This window comes from Aptenodytes forsteri, unplaced genomic scaffold, assembly GCF_000699145.1.
Source record: "Aptenodytes forsteri isolate BGI_AS27 unplaced genomic scaffold, ASM69914v1 Scaffold123, whole genome shotgun sequence".
NCBI lineage: Eukaryota > Metazoa > Chordata > Aves > Sphenisciformes > Spheniscidae > Aptenodytes > Aptenodytes forsteri.
Window position 1 is genome coordinate 2991043 of NW_008794408.1, and position 20402 is coordinate 3011444.

A 20402-nucleotide genomic window follows, 5' to 3' on the forward strand; every position below is an offset into this window, starting at 1 on the left:
AAAACGCCTCCGGAGCTCCCCCCAGCGCTGACCCTGCAGAGAGGAGAGGGGCAACGCCGGTTCCCGCCGGAAGAGGGAGTTGAAACCTTCACCCGGGGTTCACAGCGCGCCCACGAATCCGAAAAAAATCATAGGTGCAGCTGGTGCCCCCCACCCCCGGCGTCCACCGCCGCGTAGGAAGGTGGTGCGTTTGATAAGGAGGGTGGTTGTGAAGCGTATGGCAAGCACGCGCCGGCACACCGGGATCCCCGATGGTTTTCCACGTGGAGAGTTATTACTGCACCGTATGCGGGCCTTTCTGGCTTCACCCTAGGCTGCAGCCTCTTGCCGTACCGCCTTCTAAGAAGGGAAAATTGCAGTTGCATCTAAGGGCAGTGAGAACGCTTTTTGCGGTCACACACTACTACCATGCCTGTGTATAGTCGTGACGTGGTGCAAACTGAGATTTCCTTAGCAAACTCACGCTGTGACCCTTGTAGCTCAAACCCCCTTGTGAGCCAAACCCCTCTAACGCCACGTATTTCAGATTTCTCCTGAACTTCTGCAAAAGGGCGATTAGCTCACGCAGTCGAATGGAGCGCAGAAAGTAGATAGGATCTCTGGAGAGCAGCCGTATCTTCACGGCAAATAAGCACACGGAGCTCGAACGGCACTGCCCTTTTCCCTTAACAGCGGTTCCAAACTTAACACTTTCAGCTAAAAGCACAAATGTCCAGGAGAGCGCTGGGGGACAACAGCTCCTGGTTAGTTACACATTACCTGTTAGCAAACTACCTGGGCCGTACAACACACCTCTTCGGTCTGTGCTTTAAATTGCCCTGAATTGAAGCCGTTGCACGTCACGACATCCACCTTTGTAAGCCAGTAAAATATTGTCATGTAAAAATGCACATATCTACTTAAAATAAAAGCTTCTCACTGCCACATAACAAGCCCCGGTGTGATTGTTTGGGCCGGGTGACGTGGGCAACTGTTGGCTTCTGAGAGGTGCATGCGTGCCTCTCCCCCCTGCAAGCAAAGCAAACGCTCAGAAGCGGCGAGGGACAAGCACAAGCTCTCGATCCACCTCCTTTACGCAGGACGCTTGTTTCCCCAGGAAGGTCATGTGCTCTCACGGCACGGGGATTTATAAATAACCTTGTGTGGGAAAAGCGGTGGGACCTGGGGGGAGCTGTGTCCTTTCTGGAGCCGGTCTCTTCGCAGTCGGGATGGGGTGCTAGGAGAAGAGTCGGGTTGGCAGGACTAACTGTGCTTTGAAAACCAGAAACATCTGCCTTCTCACATGCTGTGGTGACTCCAGGGTTTGCTTCACTGCCGAGCTGCTGGGATAACACTGTTTTCTCTCTTGCTTACATGCACCATCTCATGGAAAACTGACCAACAGGTGTTTCAGGGCACCCCTGAAAAAAGAGTGGATTTTCAGTACGAGATTAGCCACAATATTGTGTATTTGCATTTTCCACACAGAATCTCTGTGAATTCTTTCAAAACTGAACCAAGCGCAATGTGACATCCCACCCCCCTTCCCTCAGCAGGTCTTTTCTGTTCTCTGCAGTCTATCTTCTACTTTGCTCCTTTTCTCTAAACTCTGTTTTTGCTCAGTTCCACCTCATCTCCCCCAAGTCCTCTCCTTTGCTAATCTTAAATGACATTTATGGTCCCTACTTATCTCCGGTCGAAAGGCCAAATCCTGCTTTCTGTTCAGCCACGATCCCAGAATTTTTCACCCACTTTTAAAGTATGTACATTCCCGCTTTCTCCAATGCTACCGTTCAGGTTTGGAAATGGTCCCCTACAAACACACGCGAGCCCAGCTAACTTCACGTTTCCTCTTAAAACTCTCCTTCGGAAAAAACCAAATGACAACAGTTGAACTATCAGTTTTTTGAGATTCTCACCAGTCGCACCCATTCATCAGGTCGTACCGTTCCTCTGCTCCCATCACCTTGTATTTGGACTGAAAACTATTGGTAGCACGTACCCTCTTTGATTTTCGATGAAGAGTGGACTTTCTATAGTCAAAGCATCCCTTTATATATGGAAACAGGAGGAATGTAATCCTACTAAAAATTAAATCAAACCCAGCACATATATATTTAAAAAAAAAAAAAGCTTATGTGTGCATATATATAAACACATACAGTGTTTGTGTGTTCATGTGACTCTCCTAATAAAATAGTATTTACACTCCTTTATATAAAATACTTAGTACTATGGCTACCCAGTTAAAGCTAACCTCATCGAGGTTTTTCTTGTGGAAGAACACACACAAGAAATTAATTGCACTTATGTTATCAAAAAACTCTATTCGTTCAAAGGAAGACACTGCATTTATTTATCCTCAAACAGATGCAGTTCCCCTCCAACATGAGCGTTGTAGTTCTGAGTGTTTTCAAATTTGGGTGCCTTTGCAACTGCATATATACTCCAAATACACACGTGTTTGAGAGATGGGAGTCTTGGAATACAGACTTTTAATTTTCTTCAACAAACTCTTAGCTCCAGTTAGATTCATCAAACCAATACATAAATATTCTCAGTCACTCTCTGTATATATACATATGTATACACACATATATATGCATATACACACATACGTATATATATATTCACATACACAAACAGGAGAGCCAAAACTGTTGCCATTTGCCCAGTACCTTGCAATATGTTTTGCTTGCTTGTTCTTCTGTTTCAGACAAAAATAACGAGAACTTTTCTCCATCACATATTCACAAAGGCACCGACAAGCGCTAGGCAGCACAGGTCGGCACATGAAGCAACTGCGACAGCCCACGTGCTCACATAAGTAGCAGGCAACCTTTAACACTTGTTTTGGGAGAGGAAAATGGTTTTGATAGGTACGGAGCCCAATCATTCTGCATCTTAGCAAAAAGTTAAGGCTTGAGAACCTGGCGGCTTATCAGGCAGATTTCCACAAATACAAACCTCGTTGTGGGTGTATTTCAAAGTATCACATAACCGTCTCGGAAAGTCCCCAGTAAATTACTCCGATGTTGTCTCAAAAGACAACATTCCTAGTCTAGTAGAGAAATTTTAACAGCAGCAATTACTTTTATTTCAAAATACCAAATCTTGGCTTTACTGAAACCGTCGTGAATTTCCTAGGGACTTAAAATCCTCTCCATAGAGAAGTATTCTGCATTCTCTCGCTGCCTAAGAAATATCTTTGGGTCACACACAAAATAGAAACTGTGCGATGAGATGTTCAAAACCGTATTGGACAAACACTGCACAGGCTGTGAAGAACACGCTCCTCGCATTCCCAGAAACGGTCCATGAAAGTTTCACCATCAAGTGGAAACCGAGCTGTTTTCTAGCTCTAACATGTGAATCTTTCTTCTATGGTACTTGTACGAAACAAGAACCGTGTTCAACGGCATCCAAAACCCCTCCTTTTACCACTTCTTTTTTTTTTTTGTACTTGGAAATCACAACCCTGGAAGCATTTTGAGCACAAACTGTTCTCACAGATGTCAAGGGGAGTTTTCAACTGACATCACCAAGACTTGAATTTTACGCCTTATGTTTGATCACATTTTGTGAAATGCCCAGCAAAACGGGGTTTTCCAAACAACTGTGACATTTGGATACCCCTTGTATAGATAACAGTAAGAAAGGATTTAGACTTGGAGGATATCCGCTTACATGTCTCGGGTGCCACTCAGTATGTTTTAGAATTCCAAGGAATAAATGCTTTTTTGCTTGTCCCTAGAGCAGGGCAAAGCCTGAAAGGGCACAGGTCATATTTAATTTACCCTGGGCTAGGCTGACCTTTATTTCCTACCGACAAAATTTGACTTCTGAAGTAATTCACTAGTCTTTATTGCTACTTTTGATAAAATATTTGTGAAGGAAGAATCTGTATGTTTCAAAATTAAAACCTGTACTTGTTTCAAAACATTTAACTAGTTTACATATACAAATTTTCTTACGCTTGCCCTTTCCTTTGTAAGACAGCAGGTTTCCAGAATTCTCTGGGTACAGAAACGTCCCTAGCCTACACATGCACAGAGCCACTGAGCTTCACCCAAACAAAACCTTTCAATTAAAAAGCAGACCCTGCCTAAATAATGTGATCATAGCAGCAAGCCAAACCCTGGACGAGGTTGATCAGTGCCCAGGAAAACACACGGTCATTCTAAAAACCCCTTATTTCACCCACTGGAAAATACTAAATAATACATACAGGACATAGACTTTATTAGAAATTATGTCATGTGCCGAAAGCTGCACAAATTTCATGTCATTTCTGGATAAGGACTTGTATGCCCAAAGGACTTTTTTCAGTTTTATCAGTCAATTAAAAAAAAAAAAAGAAAAAGAAAAAAAGAAAGGTACCTCCCTCTCCCTAAATCTTGTCCTGTAATTTCCCAGAATATTTTCCAGGCCAAGTGAGACTGCGCAGTCTGTACTTTGGTACACGTGTGTTCATCTGGATGTTCAAAACATCCTTCTCTCTCCTGTATTCTTTCATCTCCTCCCCTTGGCACCTGCTATTGCCTTTGTTACGCTTCTGATGACCTCTATCTTATTCTTTATGTATGCATGTATTAAATATGCCTGTGTGTATATAAATAGACATATACATACACAATGTACAAACAAAAGTACATACAGAAACATACATTAAATGCTTGAGATACATGAGTAGATCGGTTTCATGTAGTCACAGTTCGGAATCTCGTATTACTTCAGCTTGGTTTTATAGAGATGTTCACCTCTCTCCACCCCACCTCCTGAAACTCCTAAGGTGCTATTACTGAGCACTTCTGCGAGTCAAGCCAAGTGAGTTTATTTATCAGTCTAAACTTCAAAACCAATATTGTACTACCTTGGCATTAGCGTCCGGTTACCTCCTGTGTTAGCCAGAATCACCCTTAAGGTTAATATTCCAGTCTATGATCAACAGTAAGTTGCTTCAGACAGTGAGGATTCAGCAAATGCAGGGTCATTCACATCTCTGACAGTAGAAAACTAGAACTATATATAGAAAAGTTAGCTTTTTATAATTTTCTTTTAAGACAGTATGTAGCCAGCTCAAAAAATGAAACCAGCACACAGGACACTGAGCACACATCCATCGTTACAGAAGTCTGTCTGAATTAGACATTGAAGTAATTCGAATCATCTCAGTTCTGATCTTAATGGATCATTCGATTCACCTTTATTGCTTCCAGTGAGCATCTTCATGACCTGTACCTAAATGGCAATTTACTCGGTTTGTAAAATTTAAATTTACAGTGGCCACTTACCATAGCTTGGAATACACACATGAATTTTCTCGCATCCTATCTGTGTACTATGTGCTGAATGACAACTTTTATTTAAAAAGGAATTCAAGAGAGAAAATACTACAGGCATTATTCAAACTTTCTGAAGAATGACATAGTAGTCCCATAACCCTTTACTGAGTTGAAAATGATCTTCAACCCTCTTATTACTGTAATAAAAAATCAAGTACTGTAAAATAACATGTAAGCTAAAGAAATCAGACTGGTAAATGAAGAAAATACGATTTTTCTTGATAGGTAAATCTAGTCGTTGTGGTTGTTGGAGCTTCGTTTCCTAGTCATTAAGTCTGATAACATGTCTAACAAGGATTTACAAGAAAAAACCCACCTATTTTAAAAATAAATTTAGGTGATATTCAGTAATAAGTAGAAACTAAAGTTACTTTGAAAAGGATAACCAGACTAGAAACCATCAAGTGATCTGAAGGCTTGGGAACAGTTCACGTCATTCATTAACATCACTTTGAATCACCAGTCACGCGGAGCCAGTTTCTCCTTTCCGACGCTCCTGGGGGGACGACCTTCATGAGTCTGTCCAGCAGGTGGCTTTGATCCTCTTTCAGACGTGTACAAACCCATCAAGTGAAGTTCCTTCACGCAGAAAACCATCAGTGCTGCAGCAGAAAATTAGTGGCTACATTTAAGTCATTATTTGAAGCCCTCAGAGCTTCTAGAGCATCTCCCCTGGAAAATCCCATTTCCATAAGCCGTGCAACCTGGAAAAGAAATAACGTAACACCGCTTTAAAACCAGAGTTTTATTCACACTTTGTGCGCATTAGTCATGTTAACAGTGTCAGAGATCACTTTTCCACTGATCAGGCTGTTCAAAAGCTTACCTTTCCAGAGAGTAAGCAAGCATGGCTATGCACCACCACAAAGATGTATCTGGGACAGCATGCTTGAAAACATTGCCACAGAGATGACTGCTTTCTGATACTTTATTCAAACCCAACTGTTTGCTGAAAATGCCACACCTGTATTTTCCTAGCTGGTCCAGTTTTGAAAGAAGACTAAAATAGAAAGTATGGCACCACACATGAAAACTACAATCTGACCTTGGGGCTTGCTGCTCTCGACAAAAATAGGACCTCAGGAACCCAACACTCACCAAAATAGGGAATTTTATAGCAGACGCAAAAACCTGTCCAGACATCCTTAGCTCTACTTTCCTTGAAAAGACCTACTTCTCCAGAGGGCGTTAAAAAACCAAAACCGTTCACCAAAACCTGAAAGTTAGCCCTAAAACAGAGGCAGTACAATACTTAAATGGGTTCAGTAAAATTCTTGGAAGGATTCTACGTATTCTCAAAACAGCGTAAGTCAATGACACTTGATGGAAGAATTACCTGGAAAAGGGCACGTTAAGACAGTGATTTTGGTAATCAATAACCCCCTGACCATCCCTCTTTATAAATCACGTACTCGACACCTAACCTTTTTGCTCTGTGCTAACAGATGTTCAAATTACCACATGTAAAAAGCAATGTATGTACAACCGAATTTAATTTATGGTTAAATTCCAATCTAAAGTACATTTAAAATCTACAATTCTCACTTAGGTATGACTGAAAGTCACAATATGACTCATTCACTTTTATAGTTAATCTTCTAGAGAGGGGAAAAACAAGGTGTGGAGGGGTGGGGAGCAGCACGTGAAATTAACTGGGGCCACCGGCCGCATAAAGCATTCCCCATCCTGCTCCAAATGGCCTTGTGGCCAGACACCACAGCTCCTGAACCTGGAAGTCCTGGGCTACAGGAGCTGCCTGAGAGCTACTGCTGCTCCTCCACTGCTCGTATGGAGCCTGCAGCAGCAGAATGAAGCTGAGCAGGAACGCAGCAGAGGCCGTTTACATCTCAGGAGGAATCTTCCCAGGGTGCAAGAGCAATGTGCGCTAGTATTGAAAGTACTTTAAATGCCTTTTAACAGAAAAGTGCCATTAAAAGCAACCTCTCCTTCCTCTAAGACACCTCCAGAACTTTCAGTATTTTTAATCTTCTCTGCTTTGGTGGCTTACTGAGAAATATACTACTGCCAAGTATGCCCGGAGGTGGGGGTCCTCCTTTTCTTAATCTAAACACACTGTCACAGAACGTTTCAAAACAGCTACCTTGGTTGTCAGAATATCAGATACGGTACTGATAATTTTTGTGCCTTTCCCCCTTTTTCCCCTCGCTTACAGCCCAATGTCGGTTTCTCACCTTCTTGTAGAGAGAGAAATGAATTGTTACTTTTGACACCTCTGCAACAATAGTGTAACTTCAAACTGGATTTCATAACCCTTAACGTTCTAAAGTTTCCTCTGTCTGATTTTTCATCTAAGATTGTGTTTTTTAATTAGAAAAAGGGCAGGCAGTGGAATAAAAGCTAACCACAGAAATACATTTCAGAAGAAAGGTTTTTACTGCAGTTGCCATGAATTCCAACCTTAAGAAGTGGTGGATGGAATTGCAATGTTCCCATTTACAGAAATATCCAGCGAGCATCGTGGGGAATAGATTGTAACAACAAAAAGCTCTTTTCATCTGAGTATATTTTAACCACAGGAACTGAATCCAGCTCCAGGAAACAGAGATGTATACCGGTAACGGTAATTTAAGGTGCTAAAAAACCCACAAGAAATGCAGAGATTTTTGTACCCAAAGCATTGCAAATGCTTGCAAATTTTAATCTGAAGAACAGAAGAAAACCTTGCATTTGTGCTATTCTAAGACAACTTGTGCAGTTATTACTACAGTCCTGAGAAATCAAAGGTATTTAGATTACTTTTCTTTGCAGGGTAACTAGACAGCATTGCAAATGACAGCAATCAGGTGAGCTCTACAACTTCAATGCATGAGAAAACATAAGCGTGTATTGCTTTCATAAATCTGGACCTAAAGGCTTTGGGTAAGAATCCAGCGTAAGTCAGACTAATAACTATTTCATTAGTTCCAGCCCAACAATAAAAGTTCCCATAAGCAGAATCTGTCAATAAAACAAATAAACAGGCCAACCCAGCAGGGAAATCTTTTGGTCTACCCCATACCTGGCACTGAGTAGGCTTTCAGGCTGGCCAAAACTAAGTTTCTGGGTTTTGTCTCAGAAGGTGTTCTTTGGTGTGGGGTTTTTCTTTTTCTTTCTTTTTTTGTTTGTTTTTGTTGGTTGAGGCTTTTTTGCCTTTTTGGATGTAGCCCAGCAGGTTTGCAGTCAAAACCACCAGTGCAGTTAAAATTTTGAACACTTTGAACATAATCTAACATTGAATCAAAACTAGAAATCGGATCATAGCAAAGATTTCTGTTTGGGACAAGCTCATTTTAAACTAACTAGAAATGACAGTGCGGTGTTAGCAAGTGTTGATTTATCTCCCTAAAAAAAGGAAAAAGGGAAAGAAAAACTCACCCTTGAAACCTACTCTTGTTCAAGGGTAGCAGAGACCTTAGACTATAAAATGGCCAATGCAGCTAACTGCAGATAGGCTACACCTGGAAAACTTGATTGCATGCAATAAATCCTGAATACAGAAGTAAGACTAATCTTAAATTCCTATATTTCCTAGTAAAACATCCTCTCTTTTGAGAATAAAACTATCAACAAAAATCTAAAAGTCTAAATCTATACAGTAAGTCTAAATCTACACTTGACAGAAAAGACACAAACTTCTCTGTGGCATCAGTATGTGAAATCAGTCAACCACATTATTGAGGGAAACATCCAAGTTTCAGACCAAGTGTGTGTTGCAGTCCACAGCTGGCATAACATTCTTATTTCCAAAAAACTACATGACTGAATTGGAAACTTAAGCTGGAGACCTCAGTGAAGGAAAACTCGCATGTCTACAAGACAAATAATGAAATCTATTTGTCATTCTTCCTTCTTTGACACATTTATTTTATCAGATTTGAGTAGCCCCCACTAGTGAAACTGTCTCATCTTTAAATACAGAAGACAAGCAGTTACACATAAAAGCAGAAACTCCCAAGTTGATCTGTAAGTCGGCTGCGGATGGTAATGACAGTTTGCTGTCTCTGTATTGTGACCGTTATCTGATATTCTGATTTGTGCTGCTATAGAGAGCGTTTAAGAAACTGTGTCAACAGATGATAAAAAATTAGCAGAGGTAATTCTTACCCAGTTTTTTAATGCCATTTTAAAACAGAAGAATGTTTACCTGCTCTTCAGAAACCTCGGTAGGTGGAGGTGTGTCTTGTTCAGACGGGTGATGATCTTGATAATTCGCATTATGTCTATGACGTAAAGGAGGAAACAGTCTATTCCAGTTAATCATCCCACCCTGAAACCAGACACTGCTGTCAGTCTTTGCAAAAAGAACTACGGATATTTTTAAACAAAAAGATCATCCATCCCACATAATACAAAAGGCAAATGTTTGAGTACAATATTTTAAACAACAAAAACTGCTGCAGTCTCTTATGAAGTCAAAATTGGGACTGGTTACTGCTTTACTAGTTATTAGAAGTAATCACTGTAAATTAAGGAAAAGTGTTAACAGAAGGAGGAAAGGATGCTTCACACCCATTGTGAGAGATTTGGTTTACTACAGTGCTAGGTTTCTGAGGCTGAAGGACCGCTCTCTTTACTGATAGGGATTTGCCTGGCAAGAGATGCAACAGCGGGTCCTGCAAGTGCTTTGGCAAGACTGCCGCTGGAGTTAACCAGGGAAAGAGCGCAAGAAATAAGTGGGGGGAAAAAGCAAAAATGGATTCTCAGTGCATCAGCAAAACCACATCAGGAAACTCAGAACAAGCCCAACTTTCAGGATACCTGTGATTTCCCTGCAAGTGATTATTTCTGTGACACCAGCGTGACTGTTACAGACACACAGACCACCTCACCTAACTTCCGCACATTAAATACCATTGCAAAATCTGGCCATATTCCAGCGCCAAAACATTTTGTAACTACACAGTAATAATACAAATGCCCAGTAGTAACGTATGTACGGTGTAAACCACAGAACTGAGACTTTCTTTTAACAACCAAGCTTCAAGTCTTGTAATAATAAGATGTTTAGAATATAAAGTACAAATACTAAAGTACAAGCTTTATAATTGTCCAGAAATAATGAATCCTCATTTTACTAGCTTAAACAAACATTTTTTTAAGGGATTTTGTATCACACCAAAACCACAGGCCCTGCAGGCAGGGAAGAAGACAAACCCCAAATCTCTCTTTTCTATACAGTTTGTTAAAACATGTTTTGCAGTTCGTGTTGTCCTTTTCCTCCTCCCCTGCTCCCTCCGTTACTATGGAGAAGATCCCCCTCCCTTTCTGTATATATAGGACATGGACTTCCTTCCTCTAGTTGCTCTATTTTAGTTCTATACTGCCGTTTCTCAGAAGACCTTCCTCTTAAGAGAATTTTCTCTTTTCTTCTCTCAGCAAGGGCTCTTCCTGCCTTTATGTACCCCTAGAGCATTAAATGCTCTCTGCTCAATCAGATCATCAGCAGCTAAACCTGCTCCTAGACCAAAAAAAAAAAAAAAAAATCATTTATTTAGTTTTCCTTCCCCTTCCTTTGTTTTCTTCCTTTCTCTCCAGAGGAGACCCAATCAGCCCAGACACCACAGGGGGCAGTGCAATAGCATACTTAAAAAAGCATTTGGGGAGTCACGAGATTTGAAACGCTAGCTTGTAAAGTGTTCCAGTCCCTTAAAAACTACAGCGCATTTTTCCCTGTGAAGATGTGCAATAGCTAGGAGTCATCACTGGTTTTCAAGACATAGTTTCCACTTAGTGATTTCTGAATGTAAAAAATGATTATGTATCTACATTTCTATTTTGCATACTGTAGAAGACATTTGCTTAAAAGTTGTGAGGTTTTAACCAAAGGATTCTGTATCTACATTTCTATTTTGCATACCGTATAAGACATTTGCTTAAAAGTTGTGAGGTTTTAACCAAAGGATTCTGTATAAGCCTTGCGTTAGCCAAACAGTGTGGCGTAGTAAAAAGGAGAATTGGTTTGCAGCTTAAACCCAGAGAGGGATCTCAGACCTCCTACTGACACCATCACACTACTCTGTGGTCTTGGAAAAATCACGTGTCCTGTACTTCCCCATCTATAATTTCCCCTAACTCAGAATTACGTTGAGTTTTAATTCAGTAACTTTGAATTTTGGAAAGTCTACTAAGCTCTATAGTTTAGCAAGAACACTGCGCTAATGCTGCTTTGCCTGTTTTTATTCTTTTGAAAAGACCTGAGGAGGAGAAAATAATGCTTCCACAGGTCATTCACATTAAATTGGTGAATTGAAAAATGCCAACAGGACTATGACACATTCCTTTGAAGCACCAGAAGTCACACAGATGTTCATATACACATAATGTATATGAAATATAAAACCTACAATAAATGTATTAATTTAGCAGTATTCCCGTGTATCTGAAGACTGAAATAAATGTACCTTTCCAGCTGTGCCCTCAGCTTCAATACTTGGCTGCTTGTTCCAGTTTGGTTTTGCATCCTCCCTGTCCTGGCACTGTCACCTAACACTACAAAGAGACTTGTCTACTTCCTTACTCTAAACTTACAATACATTTTAAATTAACGTACACAGAATTCATTACTTTCAATAAAAAAATACCTTACAGAGGTTAACTATTTAGTTTTGAAGGTTTACAGCAGATATCTTGATAAACTGCAGATGTGAACTGATGTATTCAGAAGAGTTCCATGTGAAGACTGCTAACCCTTTCCCAGAAATAACAGACTAGACAAATTAGATCAAAATAGTTGTGAAAAGATCTTTTTCAGTTGCCCTCAGAATATTTCAATTACCTTTGGAAATTGTGACAAACATAACCCATCAGTTCTTAACTATATTTACGAGGTAAGAACATCCAACATACGACAACAGTAAGTATTAAAGGCTGAAACTCTTAATGGTATGTGAACACTGATGTTTAGGATTAATCCCAACATTATGGTCCACTTCTCATCTGTGTATTACTTTACAAACTGCACCAAAACCAGGCACGTTAGGCTTCTTTATCTTAACTGCAAGAAAATGCTTTCCCCTCACAGACTTGCCTCTAATTACATGACAGACATGCACAAAGTCAGGCTGAAGAGCAGGGATTCAGGGAACTGCAGCAGGAACTATGGGACTGGTACTGTGGCCAATCCCATAGACTAAAGGTAAGGAAAAATTAGGAAGTGCAGCTAATGTCTTAGATCCACAGAAGATGGAGATCAAGGCTATGAATTTCCAGTGTGGATGGTGACTGTGTAAAGACTTTCAGACAACCTTAACTATCACAGCAGAAATACATGAAGATCTGTGAATTTTTTATTTGACCCAAAGCAAACAGCAAAAAATGTCTTAAATTAAGTAAATATCACAAATTCCAGTTAAAAAATGTGCAGAAGGAGATTTCCAGACCAATACTCTGCCTTGCCTTACAGAAATTATTTTGCAGACCTCCCCTTCATAATTTTATGATGATTTCTGTATTACAGTGGTTTTTGATCGTGCCAACACACTTACTCTGTGAGAAGTCAGGGAGATTTCACATGAAGATATCCAATCTGATGAATTTATTTAAGTGATGCTTCTAAACCATCTGAGTGTCCCTGCTGGGGAATTAGCAAACAATATTTATGCATTTCACAATATACTTGAACCCTGGCACCAGCATCCAACAGCACAGATGAGCTCACACCCATCTCCTTACCCTCCACAGGAGCCTTGTCTCAGATAACAGAGCTCTCTGGAGTGGTCCAAAACAGAGGCAGAAAAGGAGCTCATAATTAAGCAGTGAGGATGATCAAGGGTCCAGTATATAAGCTCCTTTCCTGAGCAGCACCTTCAGTGACAAGTGTCTGCCAGTCTAACCCATTTAATGAAATCCAGGCAGTTCTTCTGTGATTCTGGTTTGTCGGTCTGTTATAAAAATAAGTAAGTTTAATACTAAATGGTTTGGGGACTGGGACTTAACATGACTCGGGACTAGGTAAGGAGGATGCATTAAACCAGAGCCAGTTTCCACAACTGACAGACTCAGGCTATCTTGCACCAAGATTATCTCAGGCGACCTCTTTCTTTGTCCTGAATCTTAGGTGTCGGGGAGCAGCAAGCACAGGTGCTGCTCCAAGAGGAAAGGCAAGCTGAGAACCAAGGGTGACAACAAGGCAAGCAGAGGCAGTGGCCTCACTGAAATGTGCTGTGTTCCCACAGGATCCAAGTGAGAAGAGCAAAGCAGGTCCAGTGACAGTAACCATGGTCAGCCAGAAGTCCGGATCTCCAGGCAGGTATAAGATCAAGCCTAGAAGGCAAGTCAGGAGTGGGTCAGGAGCAGGGAGGGAGAAATCCCAGTTGGCATATGTGTATCCACAAAGCTCAGCAAGGACCAAGGGCAAGGACCTGAACTTAAAAGCAACTCCCAGTCAAAGTGGGCGAGGCCCCAACAAGTCTTCTACCAGGTATTTCTAACCACAGCTCTTTCTCACACAAGTCTGCTCCAAGGCTGAAGAGCTGTACTATACCAGAGCTGGCCCTCAGCACAGGTAGCCAAACCTCTAGAGAGCCTGTTGGTGCACTCGGGGACATGACATAAACCAACGCCTTCCCCCATTCAGTGCTCTGGACAGTAGCCCCTTGTCACATTATCTACGCAAAGGTAAGATTTCTTGTCTGCTTCCTTAGTCCAATTTTTCCATGTCCAATTGTGTGAATGCTGCAAGATTTACTACAGCAAAAGGATTTTTTTTTTTTTCACATTTAATTCCTCCATTGCTTTGTTTGTGCTGCAGGCTCGAGGAGGCCTTCTCTGCTTATGGCGTGAAAACAGCACCAAGCTCACTGTAGTCAAGAGGTTGAAGGTTCCCATCAACTTGCATGCACTGGTCCCAGTCTCTGCAGTAGGATGCTACGAGGAACTTCTAGTCTCCATTGCCAGCTGTCATGCTTGTTTTCATGGTGTTAATCAGAAACTCTGTTTGGGAAGTCCTGACTGCTGCACTACTAGAGAGAGACAAGCACTGAAGAATTCAGTCTACAGACTATCATTCATAAAAATACTTTGTACAAATTGGTGACTGGGCCCTTATTTCTGTCCGCAACGTAGTCTTCCACGTGTTATCATGAAAAACACTTGACAAAAAGACTGCTTCATTAATTATTTGACTAGAAGGGTGATGGACACACCTAAGAAAGGCCTATAAGCCTTTCCCCTCCCTTACTCCTAGGTTGTAACTTTTTGACTGAAGAAAACCTCAGTTTCCTTTGGTTTAGCAGCACAAAGACTGGGTGAATTGGTTGACTGTAAATTCTTTGTTACTGCCTGATAGGAGGCAAACATACCAAAGAGACCATTTTATTGGTCTCTGATAAATCACTACTGGAAGTGGATTAGGAGAACACTGGTGATGTTGGAACTTCTGTTACAGGAAGACAACAAACTGGTCACAAGTTTAGATGACCAAAAAATGAGATTTAGGAACAGACTGGATTAAGGGAATGGGAAAATAGCAGCTCTTCATCGGAGAAAAGGTTGTAAGGAAATGCCATATTGATGACTTATTCTTGGATAGCTGCCAGGGCTTTACATACTGAAGTTGTGCCTTATGAGGTCACATCCTCGATGTCTTTTTTTGGTTTGTTTTTTTTTTCTTTTTTATGGTGTCTGGGACAATACTGTTTACTTACAGAATAAGGAAGAGATATCTAGAGCTAGCAAATGTCTCTGATTGTACAGCCTGCTAAAACCTCAGTTATGCCATTTCTTTTCACGTAATCGCCTTCCTCTCTTTTTGAAAAGCAGCTTTACCTGTTTCCCATATACGTACCTGCCATGACATATTTTTAAAAGCACTTCTTATCCAAAGCTTGACAATTAAAAATACTGTATTATGGACAATTAACAAATGTCCAGTTAAGTAGCTGTCACATCTGCACATATTTTAATTCGATTAATTTCAAAAGAAATGAAAGAAAATGCTTTATAAAAGTCCTCTTGAAAGTGAGGCATGTGGTTAAGATATTTTGATAATGTTATCTCATGTATATGGTTAATGCCAACTCGCCATCTGTTTGCACAAACAGGAAGCACCTCCTGATATCTGTCCTGTTCACCTTTTCTTAACATAACAACCGCAGCGAAAGAAAAAAAAAGGAAATTGCTTTGCATTTCATCTTTTAAAGTAACATTTTTAAAGTCTGCTGCTCTGCATAGGAGCCATTACTTGGTACAGACATAAATATTGTCTTACTTCTTTCATATAAAGCTTCATTTTAAAAAATGTACTGAAAGCAAGAAACACTTGCTTTTCAGACATAAATTTTTCTACAAATTATTGACTCTAAATACACATACTGATGATATTAACAAACAAAAAGCATAGCCATGAATGACACAACGATACCTGCTGCCCTGAACACTGCGTAAGAAAGATCAATGGCAATGGTGAAATTTCCAGGAGACTTAGTCAAATGTCTAGCCTGCCTCTTTTTGTCAGGACAAAACTCTTCTGGTTTTTTGGTTGGGTTTGTTTTGGTTTTTTTTGCTTTAATCATAGAATCATAGAATAGTTTGGGTTGGAAGGGACTTCTAAAGGTCATCTAGTCCAACCCCCGTGCCGTGGGCAGGGACATCTTCAACTAGATCAGGTTGCTCAGGGCCCCGTCCAACCTGACCTTGAAAGTTTCCAGGGATGGGGCATCCACCACCTCTCTGGGCAACCTGTGCCAGTGTTTCACCACCTTCAGTAAATAACTTCCTTATTTTGAAAGGGGGTAGAAATGTAACAGTATTAGTGTTCTGAGCATTGTTCTTAATGATGGAAAGAATTTTTCACCAAGGAAAGCACTCCAGCAATTTCTAATGATATTCCAATTTCCTCTGGAAATTTATCCCACAGACAAGTCTCTTTAGCCAAGAGGCTCTGTCTCCAACTCTTAGTTGCTGCATCCTGAACTTTGATGCCTGCATTGTCCCAGAGGAGCTCATGTGTCTCAGAAGTTCAGAAATCCACATGTGGTCTTTTCTGAAGCCTGATCAGCTATTTCCTTTGAAATCTAGGAGGAACACCTTAATCTGGCCTCTGAAGCTGCCTGAGAGACAATGGAAGGGATTTCAGCACAGGCACGATGCCTTCATAGTAGCAGAAGCCAGAAATGCCAATAGGCAGGCACATCTGCTCCTTGGAGGCGAGGTGGGAATGGCTGCTTCTGCTACTGCATTCAAGGGACGTGCAGAGAGTTGTGAACGCTTCCTTGTGTACTCATGCATGCGCAAGCACTTGGCCTTGTCACACACGACAGTAAGGGGTGCTGTTACTTGACTCGGACACACGACTGGCTGGCAGTAAATGAAAAGCTGCATAGGTACTCCCAAAAACTGGTGGTCAGCTCAGAACACTGAAAGAGTCAGACTACTCTGCCTTTATCCTGTTACAGTAAGGGTAGATACCTATTCTGTACCAAACTGTGCATCACAGTAACATTCACTTTTCATTACTGCTGTGATGCAGTAATTCAGCCAGAAAGTGATGGATAGAATCATAGAATCATTGAGGTTGGAAAAGACGTCTAAGATCATCGAGTCCACCCATCGACCCAACACCACCATGCCCACTAAACCATGTCCCTAAGTGCCTCATCTACTTGTCTTTTAAATACCTCCAGGGATGGGGACTCAGCCACTTCCCTGGGCAGCCTCTTCCAATGTTTCACCACTCTTTCAGTAAAGACATTTTTCCACCCGTCCAGTCTAAACCTCCCCTGGCGCAACTTGAGGCCATTTCCTCTCGCCCTATCGCTAGTTACTTGGGAGAAGAGACCGACACCCACCTCGCTACAACCTCCTTTCAGGGAGTTGTAGAGAGCGATGAGGTCTCCCCTCAGCCTCCTCTTCTCCAGGCTAAACAACCCCAGTTCCCTCAGCCGCTCCTCATAAGACTTGTTCTCCAGACCGCTCACCAGCCTCGTTGCCCTTCTCTGGACACACTCCAGCACCTCAACGTCCTTCTTGTAGTGAGGGGCCCAAAACTGAACACAGTATTCGAGATGCGGCCTCACCAGTGCCAAGTACAGGGGCACGATCACTTCCCTACTCCTGCTGGCCACACTATTTCTGATACAGGCCAGGATGCCATTGGCCTTCTTGGCCGCCTGGGCACACTGCCGGCTCATGTTCAGCCGGCTGTCGACCAGCACCCCCAGGTCCTTTTCTGACAGGCAGCTTTCCAGCCACTCTTCCCCAAGCCTGTAGCGCTGCATGGGGTTGTTGTGGCTGAAGTGCAGGACCTGGCACTTGGCCTTGTTGAACCTCATACAATTGGCCTTGGATCACTATGCCAAGAAGAAAGAAAGGTATTTCCTATCAAGCAGAAGTTGAAAGATGGCATTTTTGAGAACTGCTGTTATTCATTCGTCCAACATTAGGGAAGTGTTGAGCAGGACTCTCAGACTTTGTTTGCAATAATAAATGGGGATTTGGATCTTCTCTAGACAGCAGAGACAGGTCTTCAAACACCTTTTCAAAGCACTTCCTTTTCCCAACTTCCCGGCTTCCCTTGCTTGTTCTTCATCCAAACTGGGCTCCTGCTGGCACTGTGACATCACAGATACAGTCACGGCTACATCAGTTGAAAACACACATCCATGTCATACTATTGGCAGTGGGGCTTGTCACTTTTTCCCACAGAAATCTCAGGTATATATTGAAAAGTACGTTCCCATTATTAAAAACTAATCTTTATAAGTGAGTGCCTTGTGAGAGGTGAAGCTGTCGATCATAATCACCAGCTGAATTTTAAAGGAATTACATGATTTGGAACTGTTCTTACGTATGGCATTCAACACTTGCTGAGTGAGAGAATCAGGTCTGGGTGGGGTGGGTGGGGTGGGGGTGTGTGTGTGTGCGTGCGTGCAGGGAGTGCAGTGCACCAAATGCTGAAGGCAGGTCCACCAGCATGAACATGGAGTCTGTACTTGAGGAAATAATGTTAGCTCTGTTTTAGACATTTTACACAAAACAGACACAGTTCTAATCCTTACTACATAGCGCTTTGGATGTTGACTGCTGACAGTGGACTGTTATTAAAGCATGACGATTAGATGGGTAATCCTTCATTCACCTCCTGTGCACAAACCTTTTCAGAGAGTAATAAGGAATAAGTAGAGGCCGAAACAAAAGTGAGAAATCAGAGTTCCAGAATTGTTTTGATTTGACAAGCTGAGATAACAAACACTGGGCACAAAGAAAACTCAAAACCAAATTCTCCAACATACTAGCATAAACACATACTTGAGTATATAAAGGGCTAGTCTATGACGACGTAGGGAAAAAAAAAAAACAGATTAGCATCCCATTTTGGAATGTAAAGATTCAAGTTCTGTCTTAGGTTGCAAATAGGAGGGGCTTTCATTTGTTGACATCCCAAAGTCAACATACAAGGTGTCATACCTGCAACACTGTTTGGTGAAACTTTTGTATCTATTGTGCCTCTTAAGGTAGTGCATTAAGGAACAATCGGTGAAACCGGCCTGCAGTTGTCACGTGCTAATATCAGAGTTCTAATCAGAAAACCTGGATACTAAGATGGACCGCTTACTATCTGAACTACATGCTTCTTGTTTACCACCTGCTATGGAAGATGACACTAGGAAGAAGAAATGGCCCATCAAGACTCTCTCAGTGCAGGCTGGAAGGACAACTGAAGCAGCCCTGGAATCCAATAACTGATGACCCCCCAAACCGGATGCCTTATTTGCCCCATATTCAAAGCCAGAAATGAAGGGACAGGTACAGCTAGAAAGAAACTTGCCTTCTGTAAACAAGAATTGTTCAGACAACAAAGAATTAAATACTCTGGAAATGCTTGGGGACATTTGTACGCCAGGAGCTTTTTTTATGGGAACTGCCTCAAGTTAAATTGTCAGAGGAAGATAATATAGAACAGTCACATAGGAGAACAAATATACTGTATTTCTCAAAAAATTATTTGCTTTGAAATAAAACAGTGTTTTGCTTTAGGAAGTTGTCCAACCACTGTATCAACCACTGCTTCTCTACGGAAATTGATTACAAATACTAAACCAAATTCAAAGGCTATAGCTCAAAAGCCAAGTCAGACAGAAAGAGAATTTCGTAATTCCAGTCCAAGAAAAAAGTGATAGTTCAATGTGTGAGTGGGGTGCTATCGAGGACTAGGAGTCAGAGACAGTTAGCCTTGTGACTGTGACAACTGGCTGTTAATGAGACACATTCAGCTTATTCTAGTAGTACTACTAGTGTCTGTCAGCTGGCGGAATTGCCAATTTCCATGGAAAAGACAGAAAAATAAAGTGGTAGTCTGTGGAGGAAATAGTCATAAACTGTTAATTACCTGGATCAGCACCCTGGAAATTCAACATTTTTAATTTCACACCTAGAATCCATGAAAAAAAGTTATTCAGAAGAAGAAAATGGCAATATCTAAATAGCAGTGGGTTATCAACTGCTGCAAATATGTTATTGAAATGAAACAGTAAAAAACCAGAGTTCACACAGGCCAGCATCAGCAGTATATGCAGTTTTTATACTCAACAACCTCTAAGAGTAAAGCTCCCCTTCTGAAATAAAAACAGGCTTATTCTCAACACAAAGAAAACATTATTAAACAATTACAGAGAATAATCAAGATTTGCAAATGCCAGAAGAGTGCCAAAAAGCAAAGGATGAGTTAAAGACTCACTGAGGTCTGAAGGAGAAGATACTGTTTTCTCTACAAAAATGGAAGCTGTCTGTGATTTCAAAAAAGGCTTGGGGTGTGTCCACACATGTACATCGGCACGCAGAGGAAGGGAAGAATGAAGGAATACCGAGTCTAAATTTAGCCACAATGATTATTGCTGCAGCATATGCGCTTCATTCGTGGGCTGAAATAAACCCATAAATCACTTATTAGTTAACAGAATTCTTTAAAAAGAATTCTTTGTCAAATCTTGTACACACACATCTCTCAGGAGTCTGAGCTCAAATAACTTTTTTTATCCTATTGGTACCCTATGTATAGTTGTCTTTGAAGTTTAAGGCAAGGTTGCTAAAGGCAGTTTGTATTCAATTATGTCACAAAATCCCAAAGTAGCCTTATGTAAC

At 41.3% G+C, this 20402-nt stretch overlaps 1 protein-coding gene across 1 annotated transcript in view; it reads right to left on the reverse strand.

Annotated features, from left to right (window-relative positions):
• Positions 1-2454: 2454 nt before the first annotated feature.
• Positions 2455-20402, reverse strand: part of UBAC2 (UBA domain containing 2) — a 100415-nt gene continuing 82467 nt past the window's right edge. Inside the window, exons 7-8 of the mRNA XM_019474382.1 lie at positions 9469-9591; positions 2455-6028 (exon numbers count right to left, since the gene is read on the reverse strand). Of these exons, the coding sequence (XP_019329927.1) occupies positions 5921-6028; positions 9469-9591 (231 nt within the window). The 3' untranslated portion in view covers positions 2455-5920. The remainder of the gene's footprint in view (positions 6029-9468; positions 9592-20402) is intronic.